At 48.9% G+C, this 17,466-nt stretch overlaps 1 protein-coding gene across 1 annotated transcript in view; it reads right to left on the reverse strand.

The window, feature by feature from the left end:
- Positions 1–2,312: 2,312 nt before the first annotated feature.
- The window catches only part of ZBTB40 (zinc finger and BTB domain containing 40), a 31,642-nt gene continuing 16,488 nt past the window's right edge, over positions 2,313–17,466 (reverse strand). The window contains exons 6-17 of the mRNA XM_010282289.1: positions 16,187–16,323; positions 15,568–15,757; positions 14,831–14,964; positions 13,689–13,857; positions 7,830–8,231; positions 7,137–7,343; positions 6,239–6,403; positions 5,566–5,780; positions 4,811–4,973; positions 4,391–4,477; positions 3,209–3,429; positions 2,313–2,504 (exon numbers count right to left, since the gene is read on the reverse strand). Coding sequence (XP_010280591.1) covers positions 2,313–2,504; positions 3,209–3,429; positions 4,391–4,477; positions 4,811–4,973; positions 5,566–5,780; positions 6,239–6,403; positions 7,137–7,343; positions 7,830–8,231; positions 13,689–13,857; positions 14,831–14,964; positions 15,568–15,757; positions 16,187–16,323 — 2,282 coding nt within the window. The remainder of the gene's footprint in view (positions 2,505–3,208; positions 3,430–4,390; positions 4,478–4,810; positions 4,974–5,565; positions 5,781–6,238; positions 6,404–7,136; positions 7,344–7,829; positions 8,232–13,688; positions 13,858–14,830; positions 14,965–15,567; positions 15,758–16,186; positions 16,324–17,466) is intronic.

A 17,466-nucleotide genomic window follows, 5' to 3' on the forward strand; every position in this document is an offset into this window, starting at 1 on the left:
AGGCTAGGACATCTGCAAAGCATCACCTGAACAATTCATCCCCTGCTCCACAGCACTCACACAGCCCTGTGCAGGATTTCCACAGCTCACAGCACCCATGGAGCCAAAGGGGGAACAGCTTCCACATCCACCAGCCTGTGGGACAAAAACCTACCAACGTATCAGCTCTGAGACCATCAAGATGTACTTGCTTCTTCTGCCATTATCCCTGCGCTCATCCTAAGTGCCATGCACAGCTATTCTGTGTCCAGGCAGGCATGAGATGGTCTCCAGCAGTTCTCCCTCTGCTTTCCTCCTGGCCGAGGGGGATCCCAGGCTTTTTTGCTGCTCCACGTCAGTAACAGATGTAATTTACCCTCACCACAGGTGGCCACAGACCAGTTTCACGCTCTTCTTTAAGCAGCCATATCCAGGGTTTGGAGGTGTCCTGTCCAGGGTTTGGAGTTGCCCTTCAGCTTGGCAGTGGCTCAAAGTCTCTCCTCGCCTGCCAGCCCAGGACCTGGGTAAGGCCTGGGAAGGCTAAGAGGAGCTTTATAGCAAAGGTGCAGAGGCACCTGGCCATTAGCACTAATCCTCAAGACCTCGAGCACCATCTCCTGGTCATTGCTGGATTCAGTGGCAACTTAACCTCATGCTTCCTCCATTTCACTGTCACCGCCAAACCTGGGGGACAAACCCTGCGTGCATCCGAGGAAGAGAAAGGTGGGAGCACTTCAAGACACGTGCAACATGGTCATATGCTTGCTGCCACATGCACAAAAATGATATGCAGAAGATTAGCCCCACCAAGCGCCTCCCCTGGGGTCACCCCTTGTTCACTTCTTTTCTCCAAGTTGTAAGAGGAACAACAAACTCTCTCACTGGCACAACCACCTTGGCACGTTCCTGTATGACCATCTCTGCCTGGTAACTGTGAGCAGCCAGCACAAAATGCTGCTGGAAAACTCCAATCTGTTCATTTCCTGCACTCCTGTGGCTTCGGGCAGCATGAGAAAACAGGCACTGCTCACTGCGGGGTCTCAGGCTGCGAGATGCAGCGGGGATCACCGCTCAGTATGTAAATACCGCAGTGGCAAAGTTCAACCTTTTGGCATGAGAGAAAGGAAGATAAATGCTACCAGTCCCCTCAAGAGCCACAGGAACCCTGCATCTATCTAATTGCACTTCATAATGGATTCAGCAAACCATTAATTATCAGATTATATTTTAGGAAACTGCAGATAAAAAAGCTATATGAAATTTAGCCTTAAAGGGGCCAGTGTGCTGCAATGAAGCTGTTGCATCGTGCTGGCGCCAGAAAAGCAAACTGTACAGTGGGTATCTGAATGCATTTTACAAAGCAATGCCTTGTGTGCCATGGGGAACGTCTATATGCAGTCACAGCAGCTATTGCACACTCAGACAGAAATACCTTCATTAGTGCAAATTAAGATATTCACTGATACCAGTGAGGAGGGGCCCAGGCATGCAGGCACAGCTCCTTCTCCTTTCTCAGATGTGGCAGCTTCAGCACGTCCTCGGTGAATTACAGGAGGGGTGGGAGATCTCTCAGGGCTGTTTTCTTGCAAGGAGGATGTGGATGCCCAGACCCTTCTTCATAATGGACAACCACAGCAAAAATATGGATGAGGTCAGACCTGTGCTACACAAGGTATTACCTAAACAGCTCCGAAGCCATTTAGCACAACTCCCAAGAAGCCTCTGCTTGAGCAGAGGTGCCCAAATGTCAGCTCTGCGCTGGGGGACTTTTCTAGCTGGCACAACAGGCAGCACAACAGTTACAGGGGAGAGCAACAGAAGAAACAAAGCAGCCCTTAAGTAAGGGTTGCAGAGTAGCAGATACCTGTGAGCATGTCACTGATTCAGCTGTAAAAATCTCCACCCCGAATTCCCAGGACAGCTTTTTCTTTGGTTTCACATACCCATATCATCCCCAACTTTGTCCTGCACTAGTCTCCTTCCCTCCACTCTGTTCACAGCAGTGGAGGAATACAGGTGAACACGCCCAATTCCCATCTTTTCCTCTGCTGCTTTATTTCTCTCGAGCTGGGAGGGATAGGCGGTCCAGCTCACCTGAGCTGGCAGCTGCTGACTGCAGGGAGACTTCCCAGGCCCTTGTGAATGTCTACAAACCTCTCCTGTCGTTGTCCGTGCTGTACTTAATGCATGCCATTTCTTTTGCAGCGTCACATACCCGGGGTTGCTTTCCCAAAGAAACTCTGATCTCCCTGCTGGAGCAGCAGGTTGAGGTACAGCTCCTGAACAAGTCTAGTAGATGCCAGGCACCATGCATAGGCACCCACTGCTCACTCTCATTTGGTTTCTTCACAAATCAGCGTGATTTTGTCATCAAACAAGTCCTCCATGGTCACTGCTACCAGCTCGGAGCCAGCTTGGCTCACTTGGGATTCAGGCAATGTCACAAAGACTTGGGAGCCAGTGAGTTGGGCCTCATCAAAAGAGATGATGTGCTCTGCTGCTCCTTGCTCTGACGTCTGAATCACCTGCATGGAAGATGACCTGAGAGTCAGACACAAGCACCACGATCACTTTGCTACCCACATCTTTCTTGGCCCCAGCTCTGGTAATAACATTTAGCTTCACACCAGAGGTCTGCAATTACAATAGGCAGAAGCCTAATGGGAAATGCCAAACCACACACACCAATGATGCAAAAGAGAACACAGGAGAATAATTTAAATATTTCTCTCTACAAAATTGCTGTAATTTAGCTCCATAAGCAGCCACAGACAATAAACACTCTGTGATTACCCACTGGAGGAATGCTAGCCCAGGGAATCTTGCACACTGGGCTCCCTCATCCAAGGAGCTGTTCCCCACTGATGGCTGGGATATCGAAAAGAAAGAGTCTGGGTTCAAGCCTAGCATTTGGCCTCCAACAAAACATCTATAATCTCACCGGGTATGTCATCTGAGTTTTAATAGCCTCTGAGTAACCAGACACCTCTGCACACACTGTCAGTTCCTCCTCCTCGGCTCTTGAAAACTAAGACTGAACTGCTTCCCCTCCAGCAAACCCACCTCGCACTAGCACAGAAATCCCAGAGCACTGGACCCCTCTAAGAAGGGGGAATCAGGGAGCAGAAGGGGTGACAGGAGCCGCAGGGTGGATTTGGGAAGAGCAAGAGGGTTGGAGGGGGAGGATGGATGAACAACCACTGGGGCTGTGGCACAGAGCAGTCTTTACCTGCACAATCTGGGCTGTGGTGTCTTGGGAGAAGACCACCTTGGGATGCTCAGCACTGTAGTGCCCCTCCAGCTCTCCATGGGAGGGGAAGAGCTCCCCACAGAGCTCGCAGGTGAAGGTGCTCTCCGTCTGCTTGAAGTGCTCGCTGGTGACGTGGTTCTGCAGGGCCCCTGGGAAGCGGAAGGATGCTGAGCAGTACAAGCAGTGAAACGGCTGGGAGCCTGGAGGCAGAAGCACTGCCCTGAGCCTGGGCTGTGATGGCCAGGGCCAGCCCAAGGGCACAGGCAGCTGCAGATGGACAGTACGCGCAAGGCTGAAACCCACCACCAGGGACGTGGGGCATGGCATGTGCCAGTGTCCCTTCTCCTGGCTACACTACTGTCTGTCAACAGTTTGTGGCTGTTCAGGTCCGTTTTAGCCCTAGCTCCCTCCAGCACCGGCGTTCAGAAACCAGGCTGGTGTATCTGATTGTAGCTGCAGCTGTCTCTTCTTGCAGAAATCTCTTCTAGCTGTTCCCTTGCACCATTCAGCACTGCTCCTCGTTGGCCTGGCTTGCACTTCCTGATTCAGCTATGGCAAACCCATTATCCACCCCAGGGGCTCTCTCCTCAGTGGGAGCTATGTCTAGGTCTTCTCCTTCCTCACTCTCCAGGCTGCTGTTGGCTGCCCCCTCCAATGTCTTCTGATCCATCTCCTCTCCTGCTATCCCATGCACAGCCCTGGGGACCCACCTTTTGTAGTAGTCTGGTCTGGCAGTTCACTCTGCCCTCACAGCCTTGTTTCAGCCTGCACACTTGCCAAACGGCCCTTGATGTGGTCTCTCCAAGCCCAGGTGCCTCTCTGATCTTTCTGATCTTTCTGGTGTTAAACTCCCTTTTTCTCCAGTCTCTCACTAGCTGTGTCCTCCACAAACCCAATGCTTCGGGTTCAGTTCCTCACTTCTCTATGCTGATGTCTCCTCAACTATATTTAGCTTCCTTCTCTGCTGTAATAAGCAAATCCAGAACCCTCCTTGACTCCAGTGGCTCCAAAAGCTTAACAAACATGTCCAACCTCACCAAAACCAGTGCTTTTCCAGTCCATCCATATTTTTTTTACCATGTCCATCTTCACCCTCTCTTACAGCTTAGACATCACTCACTGAGAGGAGCAGTAACATGAACAACAGCAAGTGTAACAGACCTGAGTGCCTGCACTTCACGTGGACCTGCAGGAGAGCCAGTGTGGGGAAGAGCTCCTTGCACGTCTCACACTCATGGAACTTCACATCTGCAAACAAGGCCAAGAACAGAAAAGTATGCTCCCAAGGTGTTCTACGAGAGGCCTTCTGGACCAAAGCTCTGTTAATATTTCAGCAACACCACACATGCATACAGACATCAGGAACATCCTTGGAGATAAGGCAGAAGGAGAGGCCAAGAGCAAGTGAGCTGCAAGATGCTGAGATGAGACTTGCCAGAAGAGACTGCCACAGGGTGCAAAGAATCTACTGTGATTTGCAGGTAAATGGGATGTGCAATCTTGTCCTATGAATCAGAATTATTACTACACCTCTCCCAGCAGTCGCCACGTGGTTTTGTTCACTAATGAATGTGCCATTACCTGTGTGCTCTGTCTTGACATGCTTTCGGTGAGCAGCAGTGCTGGAGAAGGTTTTGTCACAGAAGCTGCACTGCAGGGAGGAGAACTTGGAGGAGCGGTGATTCTGAGCTGCAAAGACATCAGGGTGGTGGGTCCGGTTGTGATACCATAAACCTGACAACTGCTGCAAAGATAAGGATCAAATCATGGTTACAAACCAAAGCTGGTCCCGGGGCATCATGACAGCAAGAAACTGTGTGGAAAGCAACAGTAACAGTGGGGCTGTGCTCAGCAGGTACAAGACCTGCTCATCCTCTCTCAGGACAAGAGCTAACACCTCACTTCTGTTCCTCCATTGCCCCTGAGGAGCTGAATACTGCTGAATCCCTCATCCTCATCTCACTTGCTGCAGGTCTCCTTTTGGTGTGAATTTTTGTTCCCTTGTAGAAATGTGCTCCCACACACACTCCCACTGAGACATGCCAGTTGCAACGTTGACTATTTTTATTCCTACACTTCCTGGCAGCTAGAAACTTTGGTGAAAGAGATTCCTGATGGTCCAGACAGGCAGGTATGTAGCCTGTTTCAGTCACAGCCCATCTCTCTCCATGGACCTGCCTTTACCTTACGGACTCTGCCTGCTCTGTGCAATTTTTCCCTCTGCTGACCCCAAACTGCTGCACTCAGTGTGCATGGCCAGCAGAGACATCCTGGTGCAAGAGCGAGCAGCGGCAACCTCCAGCACATGAGACCAAGTCCTTGCTGCACTGGCTCACCTGGTAAGCTTTGTCGCAGATCTCACAGCTAAAAGGCTTTCCTCCAACGTGGGTCACCATGTGGCGCTCCAGCAGCGATGGGGCACTGAAGACTTTAGAGCAGGTGGGGCAGGGGTGGTACTCCCGGGAGTGGGCTTCGTGGACGTGCTTGCGGTGCTCCTGCAAGGTGGCAAAGCTCATCCGGCACTTCTTGCAGTCGTAGGGATCTTCGATGTCTGCTGCCCAGAAATGCAACAAGAACACAGGGGACAAAGAAATCAAGGGAAAAAGAGAAGAATTACGAGGAAAATTCACCGAGGGAGGAAGGAAAAGGAAAGTAAAAGCTTGTTACTTCCCAGACAAAAACTAGCACTGGAGTTTTGCCTTTGCATACAGATGTTGCTGCTCCTGCTCACCTATAGCTTCCCGTGGTATGTTCCCAGCAGCTTGCGGTTTGCTGAAAGCCAGCCCTGCCATTTTCTTTGGGATAACCCTACCCACAGCATCAAATCACTAAAGTATCTTGCTTTTCTTGGGAGGGAAGACCCCCTCCATGAGACACCCAGCCAGCTTGTAGGCACCAATAAGACCTGCACAAGCCTCTGCTGGCACAGATGGGTCTGCCATGACCCTGCAGAAGCCATGTCATGCAGGCTGGACTGCCCAAGCCAGGGAGGCAGCTGGCCACACTCACTGTGGAAGGTCCGGAGGTGGATGGAGAGCCCATTGGCCTGGCGAAAGCCTTTCCCACACTCCCGGCAGACGTACGGCTTGTCCCCGGTGTGAGTTCGGACGTGGCGCGACAGCTCAATGGACTGGGCAAACACGGCATCGCAGTACTGGCAGGCGTACATCTTCCCTGCAGTGACACCCAGGGTGAGAGCCTACACCTAACAGGACAGAAGCTCTGTGTGGACTATGCCTAATTTCAAAGGGAGAGGGAAGAGATTGTAAAGTGGACAGGCTTTCCCAGGGTAGCCAGAACATCTCAGTGCAGGGTCAAAAAGGTCCCAGAGGTGCTGGAGAAAACCACACCTGCACAGGGAGCATTAAATTAGTAAAGACCTCAAGTATCTGGAGGTACTACAAGCTTCTGGAGGAACTACATGCTGGCATGTCTCACATTCAAAATTAACCGCCCAGCTGCAACATGCTCATGCGCTGGCAGTGGAAGTGGCTGGTGCAGGGGCAGGAGAAGCGCTGGCATGAAAAACTATGTGAAATTCAGTCAGAGGGTGGAATGGGAAAAAGCAGGTTAACCAGAGGGAGGAGGACACATCACAGGAGTCTAGATGTGAGGGGACAGAGCTACTCAGGAGAAAAACAAGGAAAGTGGAAGAAAAGGAAGATCCCCTTAATGGAGAGCAAACTGTTAACTGCTAATTGGAGGACCTGGAGAACGGGATGGGGGAAAGGCAGAGTGGGGAACTGCATGCAAAACCATGTGGGTGAAGGAGATCTGGGAGCAGCCTGCTTCCCAGGGCTCCCCCAAAGGATGGGGAATTGGCCAGGATGCAGATGAAGGACCAGGGCAGGAAGGGGTGGATGGAGCCAGCCAAGCCCATAGCCAGGCTCCCGCAGGGACGGCTCACCCTCAGCGTGCTTCTTCTTGGTGTGGTAGGCGAGGGCTGAGGCCTGCATGAAGGTCATCAGGCAATGCTTGCACATGAAGGGCCGGTCCCCCGTGTGCAGCCGCAGGTGGTTCTTCAGCGTGGAGTTGGCTGCGAACTTGGCCCCACACTCCTCACAGGAGAAGGGCTTCTCATCGAAGTGCTCCGTCAGCTTGTGGTACTGCATCCCTGGGGAGGCAGGCAGGACAGCGGGGTGGCATTGGTGGGACCTAGTGCCAGCCCTGCCCAACCCTGCTGCAGAGGCACCGCTCCACCCAGCCCACTTGCGACACCGGGGGTCCACTGGTGTCCTCTGGCCCAGCGGTCCACTAGGATGTTGCGAGCTGCCACAGGGAAGGCACAGAGACTCAACTCCTCTTACTCGTCCTGCTAAACCAGCCACAGAACTGGAACAGCTTGATTATTTTTGGAAGCTTTTAAATTTGCCAGTAGCCCCACTTTTCCTTGATGAGCCATGTGGAAAACCAATTAGGGAAGAACTAATCAGAAAGCGGTTGTGCTCAGTGGGGCAGGAGAAATGAGCTGAGCCGCACTGCTCACACACAACACTCAGAGAGCTGCAGGGAGGAGGAAGAGGAGGAAAAGATTTCAGACTAGTGCTTTATTATATTGTCCAGACTTCTGTCCAAACACCTCTGCTCCCACCAACCCTACCTGAGGCATGAGCAAACTCTCGGCCACAGATGTCACACGCTACAGGGAGCCTCTTCTTCTTGGCTGTCCCCACCACCCCATGGACCTCCAGCTGATGCTTCTCCAGCTCCTTCTTCGTCGATTTGACCTCACTGCACTCCTTACATTGGATTTGCTTTCCTCTGGCCACCCTGCAACGTTTCATGTGCACCTTCAGGCGGCAGTAGAAGTGGAAAGTCTTGTTGCAGGCTTTGCAGACAAAACTCTTCTTGGAAGAAGCTTTTTCTTCAGGTTCCTTCAGTTCCTTGGCACCAGCACCTTCCATCTTGTCCTCATCTTTGTCCAGAGCTTCAACTTGGGATTCACTGTTTACCTTCCACTTCCTGATCCCAGGTTTCTCCCCGCTTCCCTCTGTCAAGAGACCTGTGGAAATAGCAATTCCTGTTTCAGTGGTGACTAGCAGGACTGGGCACCAGCCCCTCAGTCTCCTTGTCTCCTGAATGCTCCCACACAGACAGTTGTCCCTGCACAGCAAGAACAGACACACATCAGACATGCTGTCCCATCACAACAGTGGCACATGGCTCTGCCGAAAAGTGGCCATGGCCATGCATGGTACAACACATTAAAGAGTGGTCCTTGAGTTTCTCCACCCACACATACCAGGAGCTGGATTAGATAGCAAGAGCCAGGGCCAGATTTTCCAAAGAGCTTCCTCCTCAAACAGGAACAACTGCTGCTTCCAAGCATCTGCCTCCTGCTCAGACACATGTGAAGTTATGGCCATGCTTAAATGTTTGAAGATCTGAGCCTGAGGTATGATACTAAGTCTGTCATTGAGAGTGGATATCCAGCCATTAATTACAAGAAATCTCAGGAACACTTCCCAAATGCAAACTCTTTGAAAGGGAACAGATAATCTTGCTACGACCCTTTTGAGTCTTCTGGTTAGGACCCTGAGGTTTTTAAATCGCTCATTACATTCACTTCCTACAAAGTCTAATGCTTTTCTGAGTCCCCGTAACACCATCATCTCAAAAAGCACAAGCTAGAAAATTCACCTAGGATCTCAATCTACAGAAAAGACCCACAGGGGACACACGTATGGAAGAAATCAAAATACAAATAGATATATTTGGCTTCTTTGCTATAATGAGAACCATGCAACTGTGTGGCCATGGAAACCAGTGCAGACTTCTTTTGCCAATGCACAGGAAATTCAGCCTGTGCTTGCAAAACTTCATTTCTGCCTCCCTTGCTATGGGAAGAGCTCAGCAAAGCATCCTCTCTGCACAGTGACACTGCCCTGGTTTTCCAGCCAACTAGAAACCAGGTGACATATTCCAACCGATTTGGAAATCTTAAGATGTCAAGTGGTGACCCACCAACCCCTGAATACATCAAGCAAGAAAAACAGACTGGAAGACTGGTTTTCAGTTTGTCCTGCTCTGTCAAGATAGCAATACACACCTTTCACCTCTAAGGTCTCTTCCCACATCCCTAAAACCAATACTCTCAGTTTTTCTGGCCCAAGTGAAGAAGTATCTTTCAACTTCCCAGAAATGCTGAACAACAAGAAGAGTCATCTTGCTGGGCAGGACGACTGTGGACGACGGTAAGAGCACTACGGAAACCAGGACTGGAAATGTCTAGTAGAAGTGCCATGGCAGCAGGGGTGTAACCTGAGTCACATGAAGAGAAAAGGAGTTTTCCCATGGACCCCTGTGTGCCAAGAGCTGGCTCATGGTCCTCCTCCTGCTCCTGCTGTGAAAACGTTGTTCAGGATTACAAGCCTTGAGCCTAGACAACATCACAAGACTGTAATGGTATAAAGGCAGGGAGAGCTCTTAACTTCAGTCCACCTTCATGTAGAAATGCAGGAACATCTCTCTTCAGGGGGACACTACTACTCCTGGAGAACAGTTTTGAAAGCAAGCTGACGATCACATGAAACCAATGGCTAGGTACCTGCAACCTGTAGTCCTCCGCCAGTGCAACATACACATCTTGGATGTCAGGAGGAACTTTGCCTGATAGTGGAACACATCCTGAAAAGGCCTTCAAAGTCTGGCTACCATAAGATGGGAGAATGGGAGACATGCTAAAATGCATGACACAAAGCTGATGTGACAGTAAGGTCAGGTGTCATGTTGATGAACGTGCAGGTTTCTTTAACGACATTAAGTATCATAGGCTGGCTGCTGCCTGAACAGGAGAGGACACGTGACACTGCTACATCTTGGCAGTGACTCCTTTCCGCTTGGCAGTCAGGATGCTTCCCAGAACACCTCTTATGAGTAAATACAACATTTTATACCTCGTTAGAGCAGCATCGCGCACCAGACATTATCCAGTCAGCTTCCATCCTTGGAGATGCAGGAAGCCTGGAGGTGAACCCAAGTGCTCTCTTGAGAAATAAGACCAGACTGAAGAACTGATTGCACATCAAGTTTGAGAGGCAGGAACTTAGCACGCCTTGGCCATGTCCCTTGGCTGAGCCACCTGGGAGCAGACAGAGCCTGAGGATAAACATACACCAGAAAGGTACCAGACAGGAATTCCCAACTGCAGGGTCCTCTGGGACTCTGGACTTTCCATCACTTTCCATTCTCTGGTGGCAAAGACATTCAGCATTGGAAGAAAAACCCTGCTGTTTATTATGGCGTATTTCATACTGAGTTCTCTTTCTCATTTGTAAGTGGTCTGCTGAGTCTGTAATACTGGTGGTTGCTCTATCCTCCCTGCAATTCATGATAGATATTAGACTCCAGAAGCAGATCTCTTGGTGTGTGACCATTCCGTCTCCCACTTCTTCAGCTTAAGACGGAAGAAAATTCCAGCTACCCCTTTGCATTTTGAAGGTCATTCTGATGGTTGCTGACACACATGGTGGCTTCTAATGCAGAACCTTCACAGGGAGAAGGTTGCAGAAGGTTGCTTGCAGACCCTGCAATTTAACAATTCCAGGGGCTGACTCAGGCCTAAGTTAGATGCTACTCGTCTTTTTTAAACACAAGAATATGCAGAGGAAAAGCCTTTTTTTGCTGGAGTTCCTGACACATTTCTGAGATTTGAAAGTGAGGCATATCTTGACAAACATGATCTCCCAAGAAGTGATTGTGCAGAGACCTGGGAAGCAGATGGATAGAGAGGAGGTTATGGAGTTGGCTGGAAGAGCTAAGCCTCGTCCTTGCAAAGCACCAGCTGCCAAAAGTGAAAGTGCTCCAACTACAGAAGGGGCCCAAGGAGAAGCCAACAAATATCATATTGTAACTCCATCCAAGAAATCAACCCATTTCTTTGATGATGCTGAGCATGGCTGAGGATAGATGCAGACAGTTTCCTCCACAGAGGTACCTGGTGCTTTCCAAGTGCCTTAGGTCACCTAAATTAAGTATCAGAATTTTTTTCTTTTTTTTATTTTTTCTTCAGTAGAGATGTAAAAACTGTTGCTTTCAAGTGGAAATGCAAACTGTACACATCTCCACACGGCACATATGTTCTTCAGAAATGTAAGATCTCCTCTGTTTCAAGTGGAAGCTTACATCCCTCAAACATGAGGCCTGTAATTATCATTCGTATCTCATGCCAAAAGCCACATGACTATTGATCCATAAAGCCACCAGCAATATTTAGAGCTGGTAAGCAGTGATAGCAGAGCTGAGGAGACTGGACTGGAAATTAAGATACGAAAGTTCACTGTAAAGATCTGTAGGATGCCAAAAAGGGGCTGGTAACTGGCAATCCTCCTCTGGACACTTCATACACAATACATGTTTTTGTCAAGTAAATACCATTTTTCCAGTGCTCTTCGTTTTGATGTTGCTTCTTGCTTGATTTCGTCTCAACCTTGGCTTGAAGCCCTACAAAGACACTTAGTAACAGCAGTCTGCTCTCTTTGATATTGGTGCCAGAGAAGCAGGCATCTGCTAGAGCAATCTAGCTGACTCCCCAAGTCCCTCGCTGGTAAGCACTGCAGTGTCCAGGAGCTAAGATGGGCAGCACGTTCACAGGCACGTGTTGGCTTACCTCCTCTAGAGTCATCAGGGCATCAGCCCTGGCACATCCCATGGTCTGACAGGGTCAAGAGGAGAGGGTCAAGTGCCTGCAGCATCAGAATGAGACAGAGAAGGAATGGCAGATAAGAAGGAAAATGGCCTTTTCTCTGGACATCCTCATCAGAGCCTTGACCAGGTGAAAAAGCCAACTGGAATGGCGGCAGTTGTTGGTGAAGTTAGAAGACAGGACCTAGCTCTGAACTGGGCATGAATACTGGATCTACAGTGTAGAACATCTCTCAGGGAGACTGCTAAGGCCACTGAGTAAAGAAAGGGAAGCACAGCATGTGCTATCACCTGCTGAGCCCGAAGGCTAGAGCAGTAAGCCAGGTCTTTGGTTTCTTCTACACACCCACTGCTCTGAGTTACCCAGTCCCATCTACTACCCCAACAAAATTTCCCCATTGCTCAAGAACACAGGCAAACTAACGAACCTAGGGTGCAGCGAGTGACCTAGGGGCAACGCATGGGACACACTGGGCAGCACACGGGGAACATTGGCTTCGCCTGTCATTGTCAAACACGAAATGATGGCAAGTGTCAAAGCCAGGAGGCTTGTGTTCATTCATAAAGACTGAATGGTCTTGACCTAAATTTTCAGAGAAACCTTCTACCCTTAAAAAAGACGAGACATTAATTACAAGCTGCTTACTTTAACTACCTACCAATCTGCTAGTATTTCAACACTGTGCCGTAAGCTAAGCAGCTCTGGCACCACAAGTAAATAGGGACAGATTGAGCTGAACCAGCGCCTGTGCTTGGATAAAAATCACACTGTGTACATCCCAGTGGACTCTGCAGCCCAAAGAATCTGGATGCACTGAGAAGCACAATGCCATAAAAATGTATGCAAGCAAACAGAATAAGCAAGTCACATTTGCATCCTTTTCAAGAGGATGCAAACTTGCATTTAGCTTCCTGGCCCTCTTATCTTTTTCTCTAAAGCACCAAATTCTGTTAAGCATTCTTCCTTCAAATGATGGACGCAGAGATACAATTCGGCTCAGCTGGAAAGCACCCCACAGTTCAGGGCAGGGTCTCACACATGGTTATTGCTGTGCATTTGTTTCTGGAGTTCACCAAAGTGCTATCTGCATATGTTTCATTCATACCTTTGCCAAACTAGCACAGTATGTAACACTCCTCTGCTGCTGTGGGACCCTCCCAGGGGATCATTTGCTCTGTAAAGTGTACGCCTAGCAAGACCAAGTTAAAGCACAACGAAAAAACAAACTCGGAGACTAGTCTGGAACTACAAAATGCGCCATCATGGTCATCTTTGCACAAGACAAGCGCACTCCTATGTGACCTTTTCACAGTCAGCCTGTGAAGTATCCACACATACACAGATAAAGTCAAGGGACTGTAATACAAGTCCAAATTCATACAGATCCAACAGTACTGGAAGAGCCAAAGAAACGCCACAGGTTAAGGAAAAAAAAAATCTGAAAAATAACCCAACGTAGATACAGGTTACATAACTAAGTTGCTTAAATGCCTACTGAGCAAGGGCTGGGGTGGAGAAATGCAAACACAGTTAAGGAATACCAGTATGGGGTCAGTTACAATCTCTACAACCCTCATAACATACAAAACTTTAATCTTGTGCATTTTACCAGCAGTAGAAATGCACACTCCAGCACTTGGATCCAGAGGTCACCCCTGTGAATCCTCCTGCAAGTACAAGCCTGACATCTGGCCAGGGGTAGTTCTGTGCAATGACCTAAGGCCACCAGGACAGAGGTCCACTACCAAACTGCCCAAGACTCCCATGACCATGTGTAAAAGATCACAGAAGGACGAAAGCCTGTGCTTTTCTCACCTACATGCCCCAGCTCCTGCATCACTGGCTGCAGGTCTGGGAAGGACTCGTGGACATTGCACAGGAGCTGACAGATCTTGATGGCTGGGACAGACTTCTCCTGGGCTGTGCTCAGAGCTGCTTTCAAGGAAGCCTCTGAACTTTCCTTCCGAGCAGAAATACTCAGTAGCTGGAGAAGTAAGAAGAAAACATCACATGACAGAGATTTTGGGCTGGGAAAGGTCATGATGGTCTGCGAGTGAGGGTAAGTCCGCTTTATTTCATCTCTACTGCTGGGAACCTGCTCTGAGAAACCAGAAAAGAAATCCCTTTCCATACAGGTCTTTGCCCCTCTGCTGATGTATGTGTATGAGCTGAGAGAATTTCAGAATTAAAAAAAAGTTACAGCAAATTAAATTCTCAGACTTTCTGTTTTGGTATTAGCTCACTTAAAAACACCTTTCCATGGAAAGAGCAGCTCCTCAGTGCCTTACAGCATTACAAGCTTACTTAGCTCATAAATCTGTCTTTCATACACAACCTTCTCTGGGTTTTTCTCTCCCTTCCAATCCAAACCTGCTTCACACAGCCACTGCAAGGAGACCCAAGGTGAGGATCTGTGCATGCCCATACGTACTTCATCCTTCCAGATCTCCAACAGCAGCTAACCAGAGCAGGAAGGAGCAACTGCAGACTGCTTGGTGGAAAAGGCCAGCTTGTTACTAACACAGCCCATTTTCCTTGTCAAAGGGAAAACAAGCAAGGCACTCTGGGATGCTACACAACCATGGCACCTTCAGTGCATTTTCTAGGAGCATTCCATTCTCTTATGTCCTGGAACAACCAACTCAAATGGAAACCCACTCCCCGGCAGCTCTGCTTTCTCTAGGACTTAGGCACACTTACAGAGCTGAAACAGTTTTGCTGTGTTTGAATACACCCATTTTCACCAACTGAGAATCTCACTAGCAATTTCTTTTACCTAAAAACTTATACAGAATTTAGATAAAACACCAAACACACTCCCACTTCAGCAGAGGGTCACCTCCAATTTCAGATGGCTTCCCCAACCTAAGTAATATCCCTTGATTTCAGTGCACGCTATGGCACTGTCCACCCTTTGAGCTCCGAACCATGCTGGCTCCGAGAGCATCCCCTCGCACCTCTTTTAGTGCTTCTGTGAGTCCTGCCTCGCCTGGAGCCAAGCCCTCCAGGTCTGCTCTCTGCTGGATGGCCTCTGAGATCAGCTTGCTGTGCCGCAGGATGATCTCAATGGCTGTGCTCTCGCTGGTGGCCACTGAAGATGAAAATAAAAAGTAAAGGTATTTAAAAACACAAAACCCAAGGAGAACCTGAAGGCCTTTGCGTCACTTAGTTTTGTCCACTCTGCTCCTGAAGCCGAGTTGTTAACAGCAGGACTGACTTCTTTAGGGCATAGGAGACAGCAAAGAACTACAGGCAAGCTTTGGTTATACTAATTGCAGCACTGACATCCAGCACAAAACCCTAGCAGACCTCACTTCTCAGTGCTTGTCCAACTTTGGGTGAGAAGATCAGGTTTTCCAAAGCATGTTGCTGAAAGAGACAGTGACAACCTCAAAAGGCAGGCACAGTTCTCCCAAGGCTCAGGATTTTCTCTCCCCCAATTACAGACATCCCATATTCTGACTTTTGCAGAGAAACATGCATTTCTAGGCACAATTTCTAGGCACAAGCAGCAGCATTTGCAGACCAAAGTGCTTTTCCAACCAAGCAACTGTTTCACTGAGGACACGGGTGTTGACACCCGTTGAAAGAAAAGAGGTTCCCAGCCAGGGAGAGGGCAAGGAGTTAGCAAGCAGCTCCTGCCAGCAGCGGGAGAAGCTCAGGGAGAGCATGGGGGACACATTAAGGCCATTACCTGCTTGGAAGAAAAACTCTGCGTCAGGTTGTTTCTTGATCTCCTCTATGAGCAGGTTCAGTGGTGCAGGTTCCCGCACAGCCAGTAGCAGCTGCCAAATGGCAGAGACCGACAGAGACCGCTCCTCCAGCGCTGCCGACACAAGGGAGGCGAAACCACCAGCCTCACGCTTCACAACCTGCTCCATCACCTTGGAAAGACACCCAGCGAGGCACTAACAAGGGACCCCATCCATCTGCCCTGTGTCATGCTTAGACAGAACCGTGGCTCACCCCAGACCCAGCCTTCCCTTGCTCCCACCCTGCTGAAGACCTGGCTCATGGTGCAACCCAAGCGGCGATCACCCCCTTCACCCAAACACATCAGCCGTTTCCTCAACTCACTCCAAAGCTGAACATCTCTCCTCAGTGCCCAAATCAGCCACTCGCCAATTTTCAGCTTCATATATGTTATCTGCTTCTCTCCCACTCTGGGATACTAAGGAATCATTAAACCAAGTCCTGCTAGAGGATTGCCCCAACCAAGTTGTGACAGGTAGTAAATTGAGTCCTCAGGACTTGATAGAGATCCCAAATGGGGATGAAATAGTCTGTTTCCACACGTGTAGGAGACTGCTTACCTCTCTCTCAGCAGGAGCCAGGCTCTGTGCAGCAGAGATGCCCTGCAGCAGCGTCTGGGTGTCTGTGAGGAGCTCCACTAAGTTTTCTTTATATCGTCTCAATAGTTTGGCTCCGTAATCCTCTGGGCTCCATTTAGCTGAATGCAAGTGAATGAAAGTAAGAACAGCTCAGCTTGCAGCATCTTCCAAAAGAGCTTCAAAACTAGTGCAGACCAAAAAAGCCAAGGCAGCCAGTTCTCCCTGGGTCACTAATGCTCAGGGCCTTAAGCTCAGCACACTTGGATTCACCTTCAAGCAGAGGATGAACATGATGAATCAAAAATTCTCCAAATCGAAGACAACACAGAATATCCTCTGCCTGTATGTGCCTACAGAAATAGATCTCTGGCACCCAAATGCCTTCTGAGCCTCAGTCCTGGTCTGAGCCCCGAAGAAGAAAGTCTCAGTTTTCAGCCATGCTCAGCAGGTAAACATGTGCCCTTGTCTCTGAAGACAACACCTTGAGATGTTCATCAGCCTCCTCTGATGCCCTGGAATCAAGGAGACCTCATTACTGACTCTTAATCGTAGTTTCATTGAAAGAGGCCTGTCAGTGAGAGTTTTACACTCCATGAAGAAGGAGCTCTGCAACATGTTCCATCTCAGCAGTGTATGACTATCAAACATACTAACATTTTACAAACACCTAGATGGTCCAAGGTAATCAAGAACTTAGCGGGCTGAGTTGTCCTTGGTGAAAATGTTGAGGGAACACAAACCAGACTTGTGATTGCAAAGCGGCAGTTACACTCTCTTCTCTCCCCTACACCAAAAAAAATGCAACTTTAACCTCATTCCTTCCTCCTCCCGTATCTAATTCCAAGCTAGGTCTGCTGAAGTTTGCCCTGATGAATCTGAGAAACAATGACTCTAGAGTAACACCACAACCCTTTAAAGACACCCAGTATCAGGACACAGTGGACTAATTCAAGAAAGAGGAACAGCGTTTATTCAGGATAATGAAGAGACTTGGGCAAAATATACTGTGTACTGAAAGAAATATATGATTGTACTTGTCTCCAGATTAGTTGACAAATAAACTGGAAATTGTCAAATAGATGAATCTGAAAAGGATTTTTTTTCCACTGTTGGAGAAGATGCATAGTTATACTTTTGTAGGAGAAACCAAAACAAAAAACTGTAGTTCATCCAAGACATCTGTGCATGTTTTTTGTTTGTGTACTCAGATCTTTTAATCATTTTGGTTCAGTACCAAACAGAACAATCTATTATTTGCACAG

The sequence above is a fragment of the Phaethon lepturus genome, unplaced genomic scaffold, assembly GCF_000687285.1.
Source record: "Phaethon lepturus isolate BGI_N335 unplaced genomic scaffold, ASM68728v1 scaffold4902, whole genome shotgun sequence".
NCBI lineage: Eukaryota > Metazoa > Chordata > Aves > Phaethontiformes > Phaethontidae > Phaethon > Phaethon lepturus.